This window comes from Microcebus murinus, chromosome 7 (genome assembly GCF_040939455.1).
Source record: "Microcebus murinus isolate Inina chromosome 7, M.murinus_Inina_mat1.0, whole genome shotgun sequence".
Taxonomy (NCBI): domain Eukaryota; kingdom Metazoa; phylum Chordata; class Mammalia; order Primates; family Cheirogaleidae; genus Microcebus; species Microcebus murinus.
This window is the reverse complement of record NC_134110.1, coordinates 65,427,731-65,448,651: the sequence shown is the minus strand read 5'-3', so window position 1 is coordinate 65,448,651 and position 20,921 is coordinate 65,427,731. Positions and strand designations below refer to the sequence as shown.

General features: G+C 43.4%; 1 protein-coding gene across 3 annotated transcripts in view; it reads left to right on the top strand.

The window, feature by feature from the left end:
- The window catches only part of PTDSS1 (phosphatidylserine synthase 1), a 65,631-nt gene that overhangs the window by 17,993 nt on the left and 26,717 nt on the right, over positions 1-20,921 (top strand). For all 3 annotated transcript variants that reach the window (XM_076005143.1, XM_012776790.3, XM_076005144.1), the window contains 4 exons: positions 5,645-5,689; positions 8,469-8,593; positions 17,016-17,174; positions 20,440-20,591. In XM_076005143.1, coding sequence (XP_075861258.1) covers positions 5,645-5,689; positions 8,469-8,593; positions 17,016-17,174; positions 20,440-20,591 — 481 coding nt within the window. The remainder of the gene's footprint in view (positions 1-5,644; positions 5,690-8,468; positions 8,594-17,015; positions 17,175-20,439; positions 20,592-20,921) is intronic.

The following is a 20,921-nucleotide window of genomic DNA, read 5'->3' as shown; positions in this document are numbered from 1 at the left end:
GGAGTATACATGCCTCTGCTCGCCCCAATCTTATCACCTTATTTTCCATTCTCCCCACCCTTGGCACGTATTCTCAAATTAGTTAATGAAAATGAACCAGAGAAACAGAGCCCCAAACTTGCCTTCTCCTTCAAAAGCAGTTTTGGGAAAGTGCCCGTCGTGGATAGCATGCCCAGAATGATTCCATTTTGGCAACTTCAAATGCATTTGTCCTTGACCTAGTAAAGGCTACCCTGCACATTTGCATAGAGGCCTAAGTTTCATTGTGTCTGCATGTCCCATCTCATATGTGTGAGTTCATATATACTATCTCTGTGGTAGAATTGGTCAAGTCCTACAGGAAGGGGCACCAGTGATTCTTTTTGTAGTCTAAATAACAGAGGAGGCCGTTGACTTTCTTCATAGGGTTTTATAACAGTCAGGGTGCTTTTGGCTATAAGCAGTAGAAAACCCGTTTTAAAATGGCTTAAACAATGAGGAGGATGTTTGCCTTCTTACGTAACAAGAAATTCTGCCATGGGGTAATTCCAGGGTTGGCTAATTCAGCAGCTGAATGGCCTGTGGAGACCCAGCTTTCTTGCTCCTTTCTGTTCTGCCATCTTCAGCATGGTGGTCCTGCGTTCTGCCCTGATGATCTTCAGATTGCTCCACCAGCGCCGGACATGTAGTGGCAGGCAGTGTCCAATGGAAGAGATCATCTCTTTCTGTGCATCTTTTATTTAAGATTAAAGGAACCTTTTCTAGAGACTGCTGGGCACACTTGTCTTCCCATCTTTTTGACTAGGATTGGGCCACATGTCTCTTGTTCCTGAGCATAGGAATTTATAATACTTAGAGTAGATATTCAATAAATATTTGTTGTCTGGAAGAATGACAGGGGACTAGTTTACCTCCATGGGCTTAGAATTCACCCCCGAGTTACATGAGAGAGGAGTGGACAGTCAAAACAAAATTTTGTGTGGCAGCCAACAGGGTGAGCAGCAGGATTGGGTTCTAGGGCTCTTTCCTTCAGTCCACGTCAGATCTGACATGGAGGGGAGGCCCCAAGGTGGGAGCAGGGGAAGGAGAGGGTCTACTGTCTGCTTCATGCTTCTCTTCTGGCATCTTCTATTCTCTTCTACATTCTCTTTTTGGCTCCCTTAAAAACCCTTTAAAACATGCTACCCTCATCCCTTTATAGCACTGACACACAAGTGTAAGTGTAATTTTAGCTATGCCACCATATCACTGGAGTGAAATTTAGAAACCTATTCGAGTCTCCAGTTGGTTGGGAGATTTCTTTCATCAGGCCCCTTCTGGTGTGCGCTTCCTGCTTCTGAGAGCCCTACCCAAGCCAGCCAACCCCATCCCTAGCTCTGAGCCTGACCACAGCAACCTCTTAGTAAATATACATTGAATTAGGTAATGAATCCCTGGGGAAACAAGTCCAGAGTGAACCCTCTCTTTTCCTTTTGTTGTCTGCAAGAGAAACGCCACTCAGCACTTCTCTGAGGTCTTTTGAGGAGAACGAACTACTAGTATTTCTTCATTTCCCTGAGTTTATCATTCTGTTTGTCCTTCCTCCTCATTTGACTTCTCTGAGCAAAGTTAATGGTAATCATGTCTCCTTGATGTTTGAAAGTTTTCCAGAAGGTTCACCATCTTCTAAATTAAAAAAGAAGAAGTAAAGTTACTCTCTCTCCCAGTCTTCTGTCTCTGCTTCACTCCTTTTTCTTATAAAACTTTTTTCCCTTAGGTTTGAAATTTTCTTAGAGACAGTATTTTTTCTAACCTTTTCAATTTTTTTCTAGAAGAATTTAAACTTTAAAATAATAATAACCAAAAGAAGAAATAGACTAAGAGGGCTTGCCAGGTGGCCTCTGGCCCAAGGATACAAGTATGTGGCTGTTGGACAGGCGACTTCTGATTTATGTGAAAAGAATTATACTTCCCTAAGGTTAAGTCCCTTGAATGTGACTTTTCATAGATGCGACTTTTCCTGGCAAATCAAGCAATAATCCTACGTTCTAATTACTGAGCTAGTTTTTTAAATGCTAACTCTTCTCGTGATTAAGACATTTGGTTTCTGTTTCTTTTGAAATTAACCTTGCTGTTAATATCGCATTGATATCTGAAAATTATGTATTCTAAATGGAGGGACTGATGTAGGTTTTAAATGTGCCTCTTAAGAAAGCTACAAAAACAGGGTTTGTTTCTGCATCACTGCCCTAAGATACCTTCCCCGTTTCTCCAGCATAACCCAGAATGTGAGTGACCGAACCAAGGATCAAAACTCTTCTGGGCAGCTTTTATCAAATCACATATAAATATAGATAAGCAGAAATTCCCCATGGAAAGTACACCGTGAGGTGGAGCCCTTTTGATATCGTCTCAGAACCGTAGCAATAGTCAGAGAGAGAGAAAAGGAATCCCACCTTTACAAGACCACTGAGAAAATAGTCTGTCCGGAAATAAAGTTGGGGATGGTAGCATTGAGATGAAGTGAGTGTTTGCAGGACGGGACGGGCAGTGCTGCCATGCCGGGTGTGGGTGCTGTGGAAGTGGGGGCTCATCCTCAGTTGCACCCCACCCCCAATACACGCACACCCTCAGGATCCTCCCAGGTGAGTTGGCTGGAGCAGCCCAGTGCCGGTGCCCTGGCGAGCATGAGTATCAAGGTTTATAATCGAGAAAACGCCAGCCTTACTCTCGATTTTTCCTAAAAATAAAATCATACTTTTAGCAATATTGCTGTCTCGGATGGTAAAGATGGTACTCTCAGTGAGTAATGCTACTAGAAGGTAGTTTTTAAATACTACATTAAAAAAATTCTTGGTTTCTTTTCAGAAGGCAGTGGGCAGTTGTGACAAGCCTCACACTTGTGGGGGAGGCAGATTTGATGACTGGGATAAAACCTAGATTGGGTTTTGAAGTTAACTCCTGAAAGGGTCGCCTTGCATTCCAGGCCATTTCCTCACTTTTGTAGGCAAAAGATACTAGTGAGTCCCCTCACCTGGGTCACGACAGTCCCTGGCTTCCCACCCCAGAGGCATCGGTTCCCTGCCCTCACTTAGCTTTTTAATTCCATGCTGTGGTAATCTCCCCGCCATTCCTTGGCCTCCTTCTGCACCAACTCTGCATTTCCCTAGCTTGTTTTCACCCCTCACACTCCTGGCCCTGGAACCGGGCATGGCGCAGCCCTCAGTTTCCCCCTCTAAATCAATCCCCCTCCTCCTGAGCCAACCCAGTTCTGGTAGAGTTTAGAGCAGAGTCCACAAGTGGTCATCATAACTGGTCAGCCTGGGGACATGAGAATCTGACAGAGCTGAGGTGGGATCCCATGATTTGCTTGACCCTGCACAAGTTCCTCCTGCCTGGTCCCTCCTGCCTCAGTATTCTAGTCTGTAAAGTGGGAATGATGGAGGCACCTTTGCTCAGGAAAACTAAGAGACACTATGTGGGGTGCCTCCTTCCATAGCCAGGTGCACAGTACCTGCTCAGGAAAGTACCGCAGACTCCTATCGTTATGATTGCTCTTGAGAATAATACTTATATATGTGATTTTAAATGTTGATTTGGCATGGAATTCTGCTGCAAGCCATATAATAGGTCATAAAATTTTGGAGTTGAACCTTACAAGAGGAAACCATAGCAAGAGCTGGGGTCCCAAGTTCTGTCCAAAAGGTTGATTTAATGATGTTGATGAAGCAATATTTGCAAGCCAGGCAGCCACCGTGATGCAGAAGTCATTCATGGTGACAAGTTCAACAGCTATCACATGACATCAGGAAAGAAGAGCATTTAGGACAAAAGATCACTTGAAAGGTGACAATTTTAGGCATCAGTTTCCCAGTGACTTTTGGTGAAAAGTGACCATATTGTGTTACCTGGGAGGGGATTCTGGTTTATGTGCTTCACTAGGACTCTCTGAGAAAGGAGCAGCTGATCAAGAAGGAATGTGGGTATTCTTTACTGTATGAGCCCTCATGTGAGAACTCAAAACTCAAACAGATTTGGGTAAAATTTTCCCTAAATTTCTAACCATCTGAGCTCTCACCACCTGCCATCCCAAACTCAGGAACCAAACATATTTGGAGAAAGAAGAATTTCTCATGAACTGAACTCTCCTTCTGAACTGTCATTGTCCAAACACTGGAACTGAATAGATTTAGATGGTGGAGGATACTTGTTTTCATAACGTGCTTTGATTTGTCAAAAGAAAAGTAGTTAAAATATGTTTCAGTGTAATCTTTTTGAAAATATATAGGTGATTTTTAGAATGAATTCCAGAATAAAAATTGCAAAGTAATGTTTGGTCTGGATAGGATTCAAGGTTGCAAGAGGCAGAAACTGACTCTGCTCACTAAATAGCCTGTTCATTGTAGGAAGGCATAAGGAGTAGGCTGCAGGCTGAGCTTCTAGGAACAGGCACTACCCCTAGAACTGGTCTAAGGAGGACACCCCAGCAAGCATTGGCTGTAGTCTGCCCTGGTGTCACTTATGCAGCAGATTCTGATGGAACTGCTACTGCCATGATCCCCTGTGCCACCCTAGTGTGAGGATGACCAGCTACTACAGCCCCTGCTGGCTAGGGCTGGAGAAAGAAAGAGAGAGGAGAGCTCTGCCCATTTCCTTCTACTGTCATCAGTGCCTGAGGCGAAGTGTGGTACTAGTGCAACTGCAGAGCAAGTCCTAGCTATAAAGAAGGCTGGGAACAAGCTCTGGCATACCCTGGGGATGTGGCATTCATAACACTGGAACTTCTCCAAGTGTAGGAAGGCTGTTCAAAAGGTATGGACAGCCCCAAACAGAATAGGTACCTCCTAGAGCTGTACTTGCCCATATTTGCAAGTTGTAACCCTTCCGTTAGTGGTAAATGCATTAGTGGATCAAACCCCAGCTTGCTTTCTTCTTTCTTCTGCTTTTTTAATGAAATAGAAGAGAAAGTATTGGTGTATCACTCATAGGTAGGAATACATTTTGTCCTGTGAAACTTTTTTCAGTTGTATGGAATCCGCCTCCCTACCTCACCAGGGTAACTGTGTCACAAGTGTTTTGTTGCTGTAGGTCCTAACGAGACACCGGTGTACTGGCGTGTTCCAGTGCTCAGAGGGTTTGCTCCCGTCTCACTCCGCACATTGTTTATATTCAAAGCAGTGTCTCTCTGTCCTCTTTCATTTTCAGTTAGTCATTCTTTCACTCTCTCACACCAACACACACATAACACATACACATAACACACACACACACACATAACACACACACTAAGCTGGGCTGTCCAGACTCTTTCCCCGGAGCACCTGGGCAGCGGGGAATGTCACTTGTTGGTGTGCAATGTGTATTGCACACACTCAAAAGCTAGCCTGGTGACCTACTCGCTGTCAAAACACTGTTTCCCTGGCAAATTATGTTCTGACTGCTAAAGACAAAGCTTAAAAAAAGTCTGTATTATGGAAATTGGTGCCTGTGATGACTGTGGTGATGGTTTTAACAATGTGGAGAAAACATTTCAATCTAGACTTTGACCTCAGAGTATTTATGTAGCAATAACAATAACAGCAGAAAGCTTTTTCTTATTGTTATCTGTATCGAGATCAATAGCACCTTTAGTTTTCGCCTCCTCTAAACCAGTTCATTCTAACTTTGTACTGTCATCTGTCTGCAGGTCCCTTCACTCGGCCTCATCCAGCCTTGTGGCGAATGGTTTTTGGTGAGTTTCCATTAGTAGATGTAAAAGCATGTTCTACTTTTAAAAATCTTTTTTTTTTTTTTGGCATAACATTAATAGCATATTTACTTACCATTTTATAGTTAAAACTTTATGTAAAATGCTTTTTACTTTTTGGTGCTCCTAATACAAATATTCTATTAAAATTTTTGACACAAAATAAAGTATTGGTGATGAATTAAATCTCTTACCTGTGAACTGTTTCAATTCTGCATGCCCCTTTCTTATGCTGTTGTCTCCTAATGTATACAGGGTTTTACTTAAGCAAATATTGCTTGTTTTCCTTTATGCATCTTCACGTTGCTTTTTGCTAGTGGGAGCTCAAGTGCATCCTATGAGTACATTTGTCTTGTCAGCACCCAGGAGGGAATAAAAACCCAGCAGTTCAAGTTCTTCCATGTTATGAATGGGAAAGAATTTGGAAACAGAAGTCTCTGACACAGAGCCCTAATTTGGACTAAAGTTTATTGATAAGCACATCAATGTTGGATATCTTGTTTTGACTTGATTTTGTAGTCCACATAGTCAAATTGCCTGAACGGATTTAAAATAAATCTTCAAAACTTTGGATATTGGCTTCATCTTGCCTTAAACAAGGCATTAAGTAAATTATTTTAGGTTTGGAGAATGTAATCTTATATAAAAACGTACAGAGATTCTGAAAAATGGGTGTTTTGCTAAGGACTGCCTATTTTTCTTTCAGCCTTCAAGCTCCTAGGTAACTCTGAATGTTTTTGAGTTTATGGGTGAACTTTCACTCAGTAACAACTCACTCAGTGTGCTTTGTGACAGGTGCTGCCCTGGGCCGGAGGCTACCAGGGAGGACCAGTCAAACAGGAGCTGCCCTTCTACTCAGGGAGGGCGGACAACTACCAAACACACTATTGCACAAATCAATAATCTAAACATATCAGCTGTCTTGAAGTGTTAGGAAGCTAGTGAAAGCTGGGCGAGGTGACAGTGCTTAGGTGGCTGGAAGACCTGAGACAGTGGAGCTTGATCTGAAATTGGCGTGCAGATACAGGTCTAAGCTTGCAAAGACTGGGACAGAGGGAAGGCTCCAAGGCAAAGGGAAAGGTTACTAAAATGCCCCACAGCTAGGGAACACTTGGTGTGTTCCAAGCCAGTGTGGCCCGAGCATAGTGGGCCTGGGGACAATAGTAACAGCCAAGTCACAGAGTCGGTCCCAAACAGAACCGCAGGGGGCCATGGGCCAGGGTAAGGAGGGGCATGAAGACCAGTGGAAGGATTTTTCCCAGAGGAGTGATGTGATTACATTTACATTTTTAAAAAGATAGTCCTGGCTGTATCATCTTATATCCCATGGACTTAATCGCGCTGCTTGAAGTTAGAGGTTTTTTTTTTCTTGTCTGTTTTGGGAACATGGGACCTTTTGATAATCTGATAAGACCTATAGACCCATTCCCAATATATATGCCCACGTACGCCACCCCGGCATGATTCTGCACATAGTATCTGAGCTTCATAGACTGCAGAGCCCAACCAAGAACTCCAGTTTAAGAGTCCCTGTGCCACAGACTCTTTCTTTCTGTCTTAAAGTAATTATTTTAAAAAGGATCATAATTTTTAAAAAATGTAGTAGGGGGCATTTAAGGTGAAAATTTGTAAAAACAGCTGCTGCATAAGTGCATGCACATCTAGGTGGTTCTCGTAGCAATGTGCCTAAAAAACGTGTGTTCTCTGAGCCCTGGGATGCATGGCTGGGGGCTGGCCACACCCCACCCGGGCCTCCCTTGAGCTCCCTGAGGCCCGGAGAGGGGCACTGGTTGGAAGGCCCGGCGCCGTAGTGCTCCCGGTGGGTTTCGTGCCAGCCTCGGGCGTGCTCTCCTCTGGAGCAGCTCGCTGGAGATTAGTGCTGAGCCAAGCTTGGATGGGCCCTGGGAGCCAAGGTCATTTGTGTCACGGTGTCTAAATGTCCTCCATAAACATTTTCCCCTCTGATGGCTTTAGCAGAGAGAGGGAAATGACAAATCCTCTAGTGATTGGTTTTCGAATCTTTCTGAAAGAAAGAAAGGCTTTTGCCTTAAAATGTATTAACTTTTCTTTTTAAAAGATTAATCTGGGGTGATTCTTAGGATAGCACTTATGATATGATATGACAATAAAATAATGCCTACAAAGGCTAATCTGGAGTGTGAGTCTCAGATTAGTGTCCCTGGGCCACCTCTTGAACCTCACGCCTGGAGTTCTAAGGTGGCCTTAGACTGGGCTGTCCCCACCCAGCCTCACCTCCTCTGGGCTACTCAGATGGCTTCATGAAATATTACCTCAGTCATCTTATTTCCCCGTTTAACGTAAGGTCAAATCTGGAACTTGGCCATGGCCTCTAAGCTCTGACTGTCATTTTGGGGTCACCTCGCTCTGCTCCCCTCTCTGCCAGTGTCCCGGCCATAGTTGGGTTCTGGACATCTCTCGTCAGGGACCAACCTACACCCCTTCTCTCTACTGAATGTCGCTCGCACCCCTCATACCGCCCCACACCCCCTTTGGCTGCTGGTCTTCCAGGTCTCAGCCTGAGCATCGTTTTCTGTGAGACAGTTTCCCTGACCTCTCCCAACGTGTATTAGAAACATGTATTACATTCCCTCGTCAAATGGAGCACCATATTGTCACCGGGGTCTTGGCAGGCTGTGTTACAACATTAGCGTCTGGTTTGAGCAGTGTCATGCAAGGCTAACGTGTGTTGTGTGTCTGGCAGTTGCATCTCTCCTAAACTTGAACATGTTTTTGTCTCTCTCAGGACTCAGCGTGCTCTACTTCCTGTTCCTGGTATTCCTGCTCTTCCTGAATTTTGAGCAGGTTAAATCCCTAATGTATTGGCTAGATCCAAATCTTCGATATGCCACAAGGGAAGCAGATATCATGGTATGTACTTGTTTGTCAGTGGACTCTTACAGAAATCACTTGGGTGTAGGAGGTAGTAGACTTAACATTTTAAATTGTTCCTTCTCCGTATTTCCTGCGTAGATATCTAAAAACCAGGTCTCTGGGCAGGTTGCTGAGTTGCACGGTTTTCCACAAATGATACAGTCCCAGGGAAATGAAATACTCTCATGAAGCAAAGGGGTATGCTAGGAAGAGTACACACGTTATCATCAGTCTTGGGTGTGAATTCTGCCTCTGCAGACTTTGGGCAAAGTATTTGTTAGCCTGTTCTCTTTTTCATAAAGTGAAAATATTCTAATAACACTTATTTTGGGAGGTATTGTGAAATAAATGAAATAACATTATCTTTGAGGCCTGCTTTGAGCTCTGCCTCGGGTGCCCTGAACACACTGGGCTTCAGCCCCGCTCCGTGGGCCTACGCTCCGCACCTCTGCCCTGCCCCCTCCGTCCTGAGGCCATGATCCTTCCCAGCCACATGCCAGGAAGAGGCCGACTGTAAGGATTTAGGCCATTTCCTTGATTATTTTGTTAAACTACATTTAAAGAATTTTATTATTGGGCAACACTACTCTGTATTTTGGGTTTGCTTATATGGGAAAAGCCAACTGTCTTTCTTTAAACTCACAGTGAACACTTCTGTGACCAGATGTGTGGATTTTCCCCACACCAACCAGTTCTCCAACTCTGACACCAATTGGGCATCCTCCACTTTCATTCACATCCAACACTGTTTACTTGCAGTTAGCGTCAGATCCCACAAGTTAGGGGCTCAGACCCACACAGCTGCCCACAATTCAGATGCCAATCACAAGGTTGTCGCCTGAGCTTCTGACTGACTGACCTCAAATAGGAGGATCCCAAAAACACCATTCTTGTACCCGCTCATTTGCTGTGATGGCTCACAGAACTCAGGGAAACACATTTACCAGCTTATTATAAAGGATATGATAACAAGAATCCAGGTGGACAGCCAGATGAAGAGGTAATAGGGTGAGGTCCACAAGGGTTCTGAGGCCAGGGGCTTTTGTCCTTCTGGAGTTGGTGTGTGCCACCCTCCTGTCACAGTGGATGTGTTCTCCAGCTCAGAAGTTCTCCAAACCCTATATAGTTCAGGTGTTTTATGGAGGCTTCATTGCATAGGCACGATTGATTATTAACTCAATCTCCAGCCCCGTCCCCTTCCTGAGGGATGGGGGGTGGGATGCAAGTTGTAAGATTCTAATCATGGCTTGGTCTTTCTGGTGACCAGCCTTACCTAGGAATTTATCAAGAGTCACCTCACCAGAACAAAAGACACTTCTATCCCCCAGGAAATCCAAAGGGATTAAGAGCTCTGTGTCAGGAACTGGGGGCAAAGACCAAATATTAGAACAAAAGATGCACTAGGCACCTCTGTTGCTCAGGAAATTACTAGGGTTTTAGGAGCTCTGTACCAGTAATTGCGGACGAAGACCAAAATACATATTTATTATGAGTCACAATATCACAGTGTTTTATACTGTAATCTGTTCCTTCCTAACTTTTTTTTAATGCCTAACATTTGAAACAGGTTGAAGAAAAACCCGGTGATGCTCAAGAAAAGGAGAATAGGCATTTGGGCCGTAGATGGGTTTGCTTTGACAAGTAATAAGACAAAAAGACTTAATAAAAGGTCCAATTATTCCACCATCGTTGACATTGGTCAGACCCTTTTGGAAATGGTGTTTCCAGATTTATTTGTTTTATTTGTTTATTTATTTATTTTTTGTAGAAACGGGGTCTCGCCTTGTTTCCCAGGCTAGTCTTGAACTCTTGGAGTCCTCCCGCCTCGGCCTCCTAAAGTGCTGGGATTACAGGCACTGCAGGGATCTAGGCCCTGCACCTGGCCTAGATTTTTATCTTTAAATTTTTTAAGGGCCCGCCTGTAATCCTAGCACTCTGGGAGGCTGAGATGGGCGGATTGCTTGAGGTCAGGAGTTCGAAACCAGCCTGAGCAATAGTGAGACCCCGTCTCTACTATAAATAGAAAGAAATTAATTGGCCAACTATATATATATATATATATATAAAATTAGCCAGGCATGGTGGTGCATGCCTGTAGTCCCAGCTACTCGGGAGGCTGAGGCAGAAGGATTGCTTGAGCCCAGGAGTTGGAGGTTGCTGTGAGCTAGGCTGACACCACGGCACTCACTCTAGCCTGGGCAACAAAGCGAGACTCTGTCTCAAAAAAAAAAAAAAATTTTTTTTAAGGGCCATACCTAAAGCAAAAATAAGAATGCCAAAAATTATTTATGGGTCTCAGGGGGAAAAATCTTGGGATTTTTTACAAGGAAGAGAATGGCAAAGGATGACTTACTAGCTTATGATATAATGATGATAATGAAAATGTGGTTATAGTGAGGATGATAGCAGTTACTGATTATAGGTTGTCTACTTTGCCAAGCATTCTACTGGGCATTTTATATAAGCCTCATGCAAAATATCACCATTTTACAGAGGAAGAAATAGAAGCTTAAAATGCCAGTATGTCTCTGAAAGCACAAGTTGATATATCTCTCTGATTTCAAATCTATACTTTTCCTTTAGACTGTGCTTCAAGGATATAGTTATAATAGTGTTTTGATGCACACAGGAGCCTTATGAAATTGGGGGAAAGGTACCCCAGATGTGATATTTTCCTGAACATCTTTCTTGGGTTTTTGAGCACCCCAACTCCATGGGGACAGAAGCCCCTGCCCTCATATCGCAAAGTAGATTGACTTGCAGGCAGCTGTGCTGGGCTATCTCTGTCCCTCCAGTTCTCACAGCCTGTGGGAGGAGGTCTAATCAACTACTGCTCTTAACATCTAGCTTCCTTAGGAATGTGACCTCACAGGGACATCTGAATGCCGCACTTATAGCCCCAAAATAGCTGAACCTGGTTTTTAACCACTTAGGTACAGTGCTCACCGGCCGTGAAACCTTGCCCACAGCCGCACTCATAGTCTGCACGATAGTTTGTGCTGTGCATTGACGATGAATCCATTTTGCTCTTGTGTGATGAGGAAACTTTAAAGCACTGAAAACTTTTTTACTTTACAGGCAGCTTTAGGAAAATAACCATAATAACTCCTACTAAGGACTTATTAAAAGGTCACAGATTCATAGTAACTTATTAGCTGAACGTACACACTGCAACTGCAGAGATAAAAGCTGTAAAAGTAAAAACTTTTGGCTGTTGGCTAAAGTCGACGCTAGGCTGTACGCTTTCATCTGTGGCTATCGACTGTAGTCGACGCTCATACCGAAGTGGTTAAAATCTGGTTTTGGAGTATTGGCTAGTTCTTTCTTGCCAAGCCAAGCAAAGAGTGAGGCTGTGTTCAGCTTCTGGAGTTCTAGCTGGTGCCAGGACAGCCTTGTCTTCTCCATCCCTCATCCCATCACCTTGTACTTCCTAAAAGTAGCCTTTCACCAGCCTAAGGCCCTGTTCATTGTCGGTTCCTTTATGCAGGACAGGAGGTCTGTAATTCCCTGGTTCCCAGGGTCCCTACTGTCCCCATTCCTTCACATTGCCACCCTTTCCTAATCCTGATAGACCGTGGTGGTCCATGCCTGGTAATGTACATTGAAACTCAAACTCTTATTTGTCCTTGGAATTAATATTATAAATTGAATCTGGGGATCATTGAACTCCTATTAGAGGCAGTTTTTTTGTGTGTAATTGTCTGGAAAGTTTGCTGCTTTTTAAAATATTGATTGTATTCTGAAATATGTGTTCTAAGTTTCAGACAAGCTTTAAGAGCTCAACTTATATGTAAATTGGGTTGTCTGAAGAGCAGTCTTTGTGTAGCCAATGCCGAACACCCTGCTAGTGGGAGTGGGACCAGTAGGCATACTCCCTGTCCTCTTGGAGCTCAGAGTCTGCAAGAAGACAAATTAAATAATTATTGGCTATTGAACCATAAGATAACTTCAACGATTTCTTACAATTTTATTTGGAAAATTTTAAACATATGCAAAATGGAGAATCTATAACCCCACGTGCCTATCACCCAGTTTCAGCATAATCGATACATGCTCAATCTTGTTTCACCTGTCACCCCACATCCTGGATTAATTTGGAACAGTTCTCAGACATTGAACTAAAATATGTGGCCTTTTTTTTGACATAACCACTTAATAGTGAACAGTATGCAGTGAATGTTCACATTTCTCTACTTGCCTCATAAATGTTTTATACACTTGATCTGTTCAAAATGGGATCCAGACAAGGTTCACGTGTTGCATCCGATGCATCTCTTAAATCTCTTTTAATCTGAAGTTCCACCAACCCTTTCCTGAAAGTTTATTTGTCAAAGAAACCATATTGGTTATTCCATAGGGCTTTTCACGCCTGGATTTTGCAGCTTGCATTTTGCAGTGTCATCATTTAGTGTGTCTCTTTGTGCCTCTATATTTCCTATAAACTGGAACTTAGATGTAGAAGCTGGATGGGATTCCAGATTCCAGGTCAGTTTTTGTGGTGAGACTGCTTCATAGCTGGTGGTGCCCTGTCTCCCAGTAGGAGGCATGTGATGTCTGGCGATGTCTGTTTTTATAACATCGAAATTGATTGTGGGTTCAGGAGGTCAATATCCATTTTAAGATGCACTATTAATTATAGGTATGACTTGAAAGGGGAAAAAGGGAAACCTTATAAAGTACCATACATTGTAATATACATTCTAATTCTCAAAATGCAGTGTGAAAAGGGCATGTCAGAATCGAGAAAGCATGATCATTTCCTGTTGTTGCCGTGTATATAAAGGAATGGGTTCTATTAGAACTTATGATAAGGACCCAGTCTAATCTGGGAGATGAAGGGAGGCCTCCATGAAGAGCTGATGTTTAAACATGACAACTCAAGGTCCAGGCGCGGTGGCTCATGCCTGTAATCCTAGCACCCTGGGAGGCCGAGGCGGGCGGATCATTTGAGCTCAGGAGTTCTAGACCAGCCTGAGCAAGAGTGAGACTCCAGTCTCCACCAAAAATAGAAAAAAATTAGCCGGGCATGGTGGCACATGCCTCTAGTCCCAGCTACTCGGGAGGCTGAGGTGGAAGGATCACTTGAGCTCAGGAGTTTGAGGTTGCTGTGAGCTAGGCTGATGCCATGGCACTCTAGCCTGGGCAACAGAGTGAGACTCTGTCTCAAAAAAAAAAAAAAAAAAAAAAAAGATGACAACTCAAAAGTAAATAGGAGTTGGCCAACCAAAGTCAGGGGAGGGGCTGAGGCCATTATTCTGGTGGAGAAGACAGCCTGGCTGGGAGCCCTGATAGAACTGGCTACTGTAGCTGAAGGGACGTAGGAATTATGAGGCCAAGGGCCATGCTGAGGTGGGGGCTGCCAAGGCTGGGCCAGTGGGATGAGAGTTTCGGTGTTATTCTAAATGGAGTAAAAGGCCATGGAAGGTTTATAAGCAGAGGAACTACATGATCTGTGTTGATGTTTTAAGTGTCAGTCAATAATACTCTGATCTCTAGTTGAGTTTGGGGGGAAAAAAAAAGAGTTCAAACTATCAAACTATCTTGCTGTAAAAACTCAATGGAGCAGCTGGTTTTAGCCGAGGGCTGAATTGGGCAGGCCTAGCTGCTTCTGGCCCACTGGACAACCAGAGTTTTCTCCCACAAGGCAAGGCCTGACCCACAAAAATTTCCACGTGGGTGAAGGAGCAGACAGGAACCTGTACTGTCTGAGGCAAATAATTTCCAAAGAAACCAAAAGAGGTTGGAGCTCTTTCTTCTTCCAAAGTCAGCAATTGTCCCAGAGAAGAGTGAGCGAGAGAGGGGCCGGGGGCCCGGAGGGTGTGGCAGTAGATCCTTCTACACGGGGAAGGCGTGTCACCCAACTGCTCTCGCCCCCAGACACACACGTACCCAGATGCACACGTGCACACACACACACGTGATCTGATTTTGATCTCCAGGATCTTTTTGTAGGCTTAAGCTGGAGGCGAGTAGCCAGGTGCTTATTACAGTGTCATCTGTTCTTCTTTGTATGCCTGACACATTCATTTCACAATTTTAGAGCGCTATTGCAGTAGTCAAAGCAAGAAATACTAGTGTCAGCGAGATGGATGAAAGAAACACTTGGCAAGGTAAAATGAACAGGCCTGGCTATTTGGTTAGCTGGGGAGCAAGAAGGGAGAGGGCGGAGCCACCATGATAGGTGGAGGACCAGCTGGCAGTTTGTCTGTGCTTACTGTTCACGCCTGCCTGCTCGGCCCCCTTTCCAGGCTCCAGCTCTGAGCTGTCCTTCTGGTTCCCAGGGTCTTGTCTGCCTGCAAACAGCTCCCTGGCTCCATTAAATTGTGATGCCCCACGGCCCTCCTAGGACCAGGGCCTCCGGGTCTTGGGAAGGTGATAATTGGCAGGTCTGTTCATTAATAACTACTACTAATAGATGCATTTGGCTCTTTATGATTTTTCAAGTGCCTTCCCATATATCATAGCATAGATATATTCTAATGAAGGGTAAAGGCCTCCAAAGTTGTCTTCAGGCTGTGATTACTATAAGAGTAGCCTTCTGAAAACCAATCTCAGCCCTTCCGATCTAACCCTACAGTGTGCTGCCTACAATGTGCTGTGTGGTCCACAGGGAAGGAGAGGGCAGGGTGCTTGAGGACTTTGGGGTTGACGGGGCCCTTGCCTCTCTCCTTAACATAATCTGCTTTAGCCCAAGGGCATTTCCCTCCTTTGGCCCGAGAGTCCCTGTGACAAGAACATGCTGTGCCAGAGTCTGGGAAGAGAATTCTCATCTAACTGCAGGGCACTTTGGTTTCTTTTAAGCCTTATCTTGACTTATCCTTTTGAATTTTGTTCTCCTTTCTCCAGATTTCCTACTTACATGGCATAATATCACAACACACTGCTTCTCAAAAAATAGAATTAAAAAAAAAGTCTCTTGAGCTTTGCAAATTGAAATGGATTTTATCTGAGAAGGAAATCTGGTGTGCTGGGTTTCAGAAAAGACAGAGAAGCTCTTTTGCTCTCTTAGAAAGTATCATTTCTAGAATTTAAAATTAGTATAGTTTATAGGAATTCTTCTAGCTGGCTGATAATTGATGGATAATTTTCCAACTCTTGCTGCTTCCTATCACATTAACTTTGGGAAGAAAGGATGCAAAATGCAGAGATTCCTGATAAATGTTATATTGTCATATGACTACTTTCATAATTACTACTGAAATATAAGATTTTAAATTATTTAGAAATATATATCATATTAAAAAACAAAATATGTTAGAAATGGAATCAAAACTCTCAAAAGCTTTGTAGTTTTAAAAATATTTATTTTTTAATAGAAATTAGTTTTATTGTGCTTAACCATATGTTCATATAGTTTAGCTGCAGTGTACAGGCCAATTTTTAATCAGTTTTATGTTCCTTCATCTGTCTTCTTTTTTCTTTAAGAAAAACCTCAAAAGCTTGACCACTTTTGTTCTTGGCTTTCTACATTCACAAAAATTTTTTTCTATATTTTTTTTAAATTTCAGAATATTAAAGGGGTACAAATGTTTTAGGTTACATGAATCATTTTTGTAATCCTTGAGTCCTGTCTATAGTTGTGTCTGTCACCCAAATAGTGTTCATAGTACCCATTACGTTGTTTTCTCCCCCTTCCGGCCCCCAGTTGCTTCCCACTGAGTTTTACTTCCCTCTGTGCACATGTGTGCTCATCAGTTAGATCCAATTTAATAGTGAGTGCATGTGGTGTTTGTTTTTCCATTCTTGTGATATTTCACTTAGGAGAATAGTCTCCAGTTCCATCCAGATTGTTACATAATTTTTCTAATATTTAAATTATGTAGACTGCTATATTTTCAGGTGGAGGGTTCTGTTGTTTTTTTCTAACTTTTGAAGTTGGGTGCTTCAGCTTTTTTTCTTTCTAGTATAACTGTTTAAAGCTGTACATTTTTCCTAAGTTCTGCTTAACCATATCCCATCAGTTTTGACATAGAGTATTTTCGTTGCCATTACTACCGAATATTTTTAAAATTTCTATTACGAATTCTTCCTTTGTCCATGATATCTAGAAATATGTTTTTAAATCTCCAAATCTATTGAGATTCATTTATTTATGTTTTTGTTACTGGCTTTGACTCAGTTACACTGTTTTCAGATGACTTGGTCTGTGTGATACCACTTCTTTAAGATGTGTTGAATAATGATTTTGCTTCCCATCTTAACCTAACCTTTGCAATTCAAAGCAAAGCAATTCTGATTTATAAAATCTAATACTTGTACATTTTCCCTCGAGACTCTTAAGTTATTCTTTTTTTTTTTTTTAATTGAGCAGGACATAGATTAGTTGTCAAGGTCCTATCTGTTCTTTTCATTTACTGTCAGAATCCTGGAAGCAAGTTGACTTCTAGAGTTTCATTAATTCCCTTTTTATTTTAAATAGGAATATGCTGTGAACTGCCACGTTATCACCTGGGAGAGGATTATCAGCCACTTTGATATATTCGCGTTTGGACATTTCTGGGGCTGGGCCATGAAGGCCTTGCTAATCCGTAGTTATGGTCTCTGCTGGACAATCAGCATTACCTGGGAGCTAACCGAGGTAAGGAGGGGCCGTGGGCCTACCCAGACCGGACAGTGCACACAGTTTGTACATAGGAGGCAGATAGTCTATGAACAGTTCCTCCAATTTCCAGCCCCTGTGGTACAAAACTGTATTTCAACCATCCCATAAGAATATATTATGCCTTTGTATATAAAAAAAACACACGGAAGAACCTCCTTGTTAATTTGATAAAGTGTGTCTCTATCCCCCAGGATTTAAAGAGAAACAGAAGAAATAAAGCTAAAGAATGATGTTAAAATCGCAAATAAGACAAGTAATGGGAACGAGGAGATCTGCTTAGAGTTCAGTAGATGGGTTTACCCACTAGCTAGATTCCAGTTTGAGATAATTAGAATTGTGGTGTTGAGAATTATAAGGGCATCCAGGATATTTTCTGAGAAATAGATTCTCAGTAAAGATCCACTATGTCAGTAATCAAAAAGTTTGTCTCATTTCATTAATGGAAGAGATGTGGTCTTAAAAAACTGTTAGCAAAATGAAATTTGGATAGGCAATTCTTTGTTGTTCAGTTATTATATTATTCTTAGTTAATTATTCCCAGAGAACAAAGTTTGGCCATGAGCACGGTATGTTTCTTGACGGCAGTCCCGGTCCTGACCCTGACTTAGAGCAGCGTGCCAGTCAGCTGTCGCTGCTGTTGACTGGCCTCTTACAGTTCCCGGAGGCCAGAGGTCTGATGTCAAGGAGTCGCCAGGGTTGGTTCCTTCTGAGGACTGTTCTGGAGAACCTGTTCAGGCCTCTGTCCTGGCTTCCCGTGGTTTGCCCGCAGGCTTTGTTGTTCCTGGGCCTGTTCATTCTGCTGTCACGTTCACGTGGCGTTCTCCCTGTGTGTGCTGAGACTTCGTGGTGTTCTTTTTGTAAGGACGCCAGTCCTACGGGATCAGGGGCTCACTCCGCTCCAGTATGACCTTATCTGCAATGACTCTGTTTCCAAATAAGTTCACATTCTGTGGGATTGTGAGAGGACACAGCTCAACCCATCTGTAATAGCACCCGTATGCCTTCATAAACCCTCACGATAACCAGGAAAGGTGGGGTATATGTGTTCTGGTTGTACAGATGAGGGAACTCAGAGACTTGCTTCCTTATTCCAGACGTGACGCCCGCATTCCTACCCTCATACTACATTCCAGCTCTGAATTCCACGTGTCGTCATACCCGGCCGCTGCATGACCTTGTGTGAGGTGCCTGGCCTTTCTCAGCCTCCCTTGCTTGCTTCCTCCTCGCTCACACTGCAGACTGGGCATTCTGTGCGTTCGTTCCCTGCTCCCCCGCGCCCCGTGGTCTCCACGTCCTGTAGACTCTTTCTGCACAGCCCGTGGAAATCTCGTCCATGTTCTACTTGTATCACACCTACCCTTATCTCTCTTCAGAATGCTCATCCTTTCCCTTCATGCTAAGTATTATGAAAACAGTTTTCTCCATCTCTATGAGATCAAGTCTGTCTCCTACTCAGAGCTCTTTAGTGTTTGTCCATTACTCTTAAAACAGAGTCCATCCTTCTGACCCTGCCTTAGAGGCCCAGGTTAGCTGGCCCCTGCCCATAGCCCCACCCCATGGAGCCTCCCCACCGGCAGGGGGGCTCCACGTTCATAGCCCTGGACATAGAGCACTTCCCCCTTCTCCTTTGAAATGCTCGTCACATGTTACGAACTTGATTAAGTGTCTCTTTTCTGCTAAACGTTGTGCCTTGAGAGGGCAGGGCCCACGTCTGGGAATTCCCAGACCCAAGGACTCTGCCTTACACACGGCAGATGCTCCACAAATTCATTGTGAACCAAGAAACATGGCCCCCTCCAGCTCCTTGGACTCAGGTCTCCTCCCTGGGGCCCATCTAACCCCCAGCATCTAGTACCTTCCAAGAAAGCTCCTAGACTAAAAGGATGTCTTCTGCATCCCACTCCCCTATATAGTTCTGTTTTAGCAAATATGTGGCATCGAAGTTTCTTTGTTCCCCATCTATGGGCAAGAGTTAAGGCTCCCTCTCGTGGCTTGGAGCCTGGGACACACTTCAGGAGTAGTGCCCGGCCCACCTGGAGTGAGAAGGAAGCCACAAGCGATCAACCCAGTATCTCTTCTATAGCTTCTCAGCAGCAGGCATGTTAAGAAGAAAAATTCCTCCTATTTATATATCATTGGTAGTTTACAAGATGCTTTCATGAATACCGTTTTATGTTTGCAGTATTTATTATATTGCTTCAAAGGTTTGTAATTATAGACTAGTCTCTTTCCAGAGAGCTCCCGGCATTGTCTCTGTAATTTCACCTTCTTAAAACTGGGCCTCACACAGCAGGGTGTGCTGTTCTGGGCCCTGCTGAAACGCTCTTGGATTTGGGCAGAACAGTTTCCGAGAGTCTTCTATTCCACCCTTGATCTTACTGTTCCTCCCTCCCGAACATCCTCGTTTTTATCTCTGTCTCTTTGAAGTCAGTCATTCTTGCCCTTAATGTTCCTGCTCCAACACACCTTCCCTCCAGAAGCCTTCTCCACTCGCCCCAGTCAGAATGAATCTGCTTTATCCCCCCCCCATACTCCAGTTATGTCACCATTGTAACATTTGCCTCAGTCTACCATATTTTGGGGTTCTGGTTATCTGGCTAAACACCTGGCCCCTCACCTTGAGATCAAGACCCTTGACTTCCCTTTTCTCTCTCCACCTTGCACATCACGGCACTTAATAAAAGATCATCATTATGGTGAGTCGGTTAGTGTGATATTTCCTATTAAGCTGTCATGTTTCTTACGTCATGTAACCTTTCTGCTTTTATGATTTACTCACTGTTTTACCTGTGGGATACTTCTGAAATGTACAGCTGGAATTCTCAAGCTGCTAATGTTGAGGATTATTCCAGTGCTTTGTCAGGCATGAAAACTTTTCTCCTTTTCCCCTCCCAGATCCTGGTTATGTTATTGTTAGCCAAGGAAATTCTTGGATAGTATTTTTTTAAGAGAGACCCTTATTTCTTTAAAGCCTTATGTCAAAAAAAGAAGAGCTGTTTGGATAAGTGTTGTTTACAAACCATCCACCAAGTACCAGATTGCAGACCCTGTTATTGTTGAGGTTTATATATATATATATACACACACACACACACACACACACACACACACATACACATTAGGAAATAATGAAATGTCAACAACTTTTTCTAAAACAGTACATTATTAAAAGGAAATGTATGTTTCTGCACAGTACCCAGTTTTGTTTATTTTTCCAACCACGGGCTCTTATGTTTCTCAGCTTTTCTTCATGCATCTTCTGCCTAATTTTGCCGAGTGCTGGTGGGATCAAGTCATTCTGGACATCCTGTTGTGCAACGGCGGTGGCATTTGGCTGGGCATGGTCGTTTGCCGGTTTTTAGAGATGAGGACTTACCACTGGGCCAGCTTCAAGTGAGTCACCACCCTTTCGGACATGAGTCACAATTTATCATAATGTATATTTAAGACCTTTGGAAGGAATCAGTTATAAATTCCATGTTAATAATTTTGAAACTCATAAATAATTATAAACCTAATTTCAAGCATTTGTCCAGAAAATGCTAGATCACTTACAATTTTCTGTTTCCCACCCCATGTATTCAGAGGGTCCCAACACCCTCGTGATTTAAAATGTTTCTCAAATCCATCCCTATTTTTCTAGCCCTTCGGCCTCAGCCTGGATACAGACTCCCGTCACTGGGTTAACTACTCCTACCCGTCCCACACCATGGTTTGAGCGAT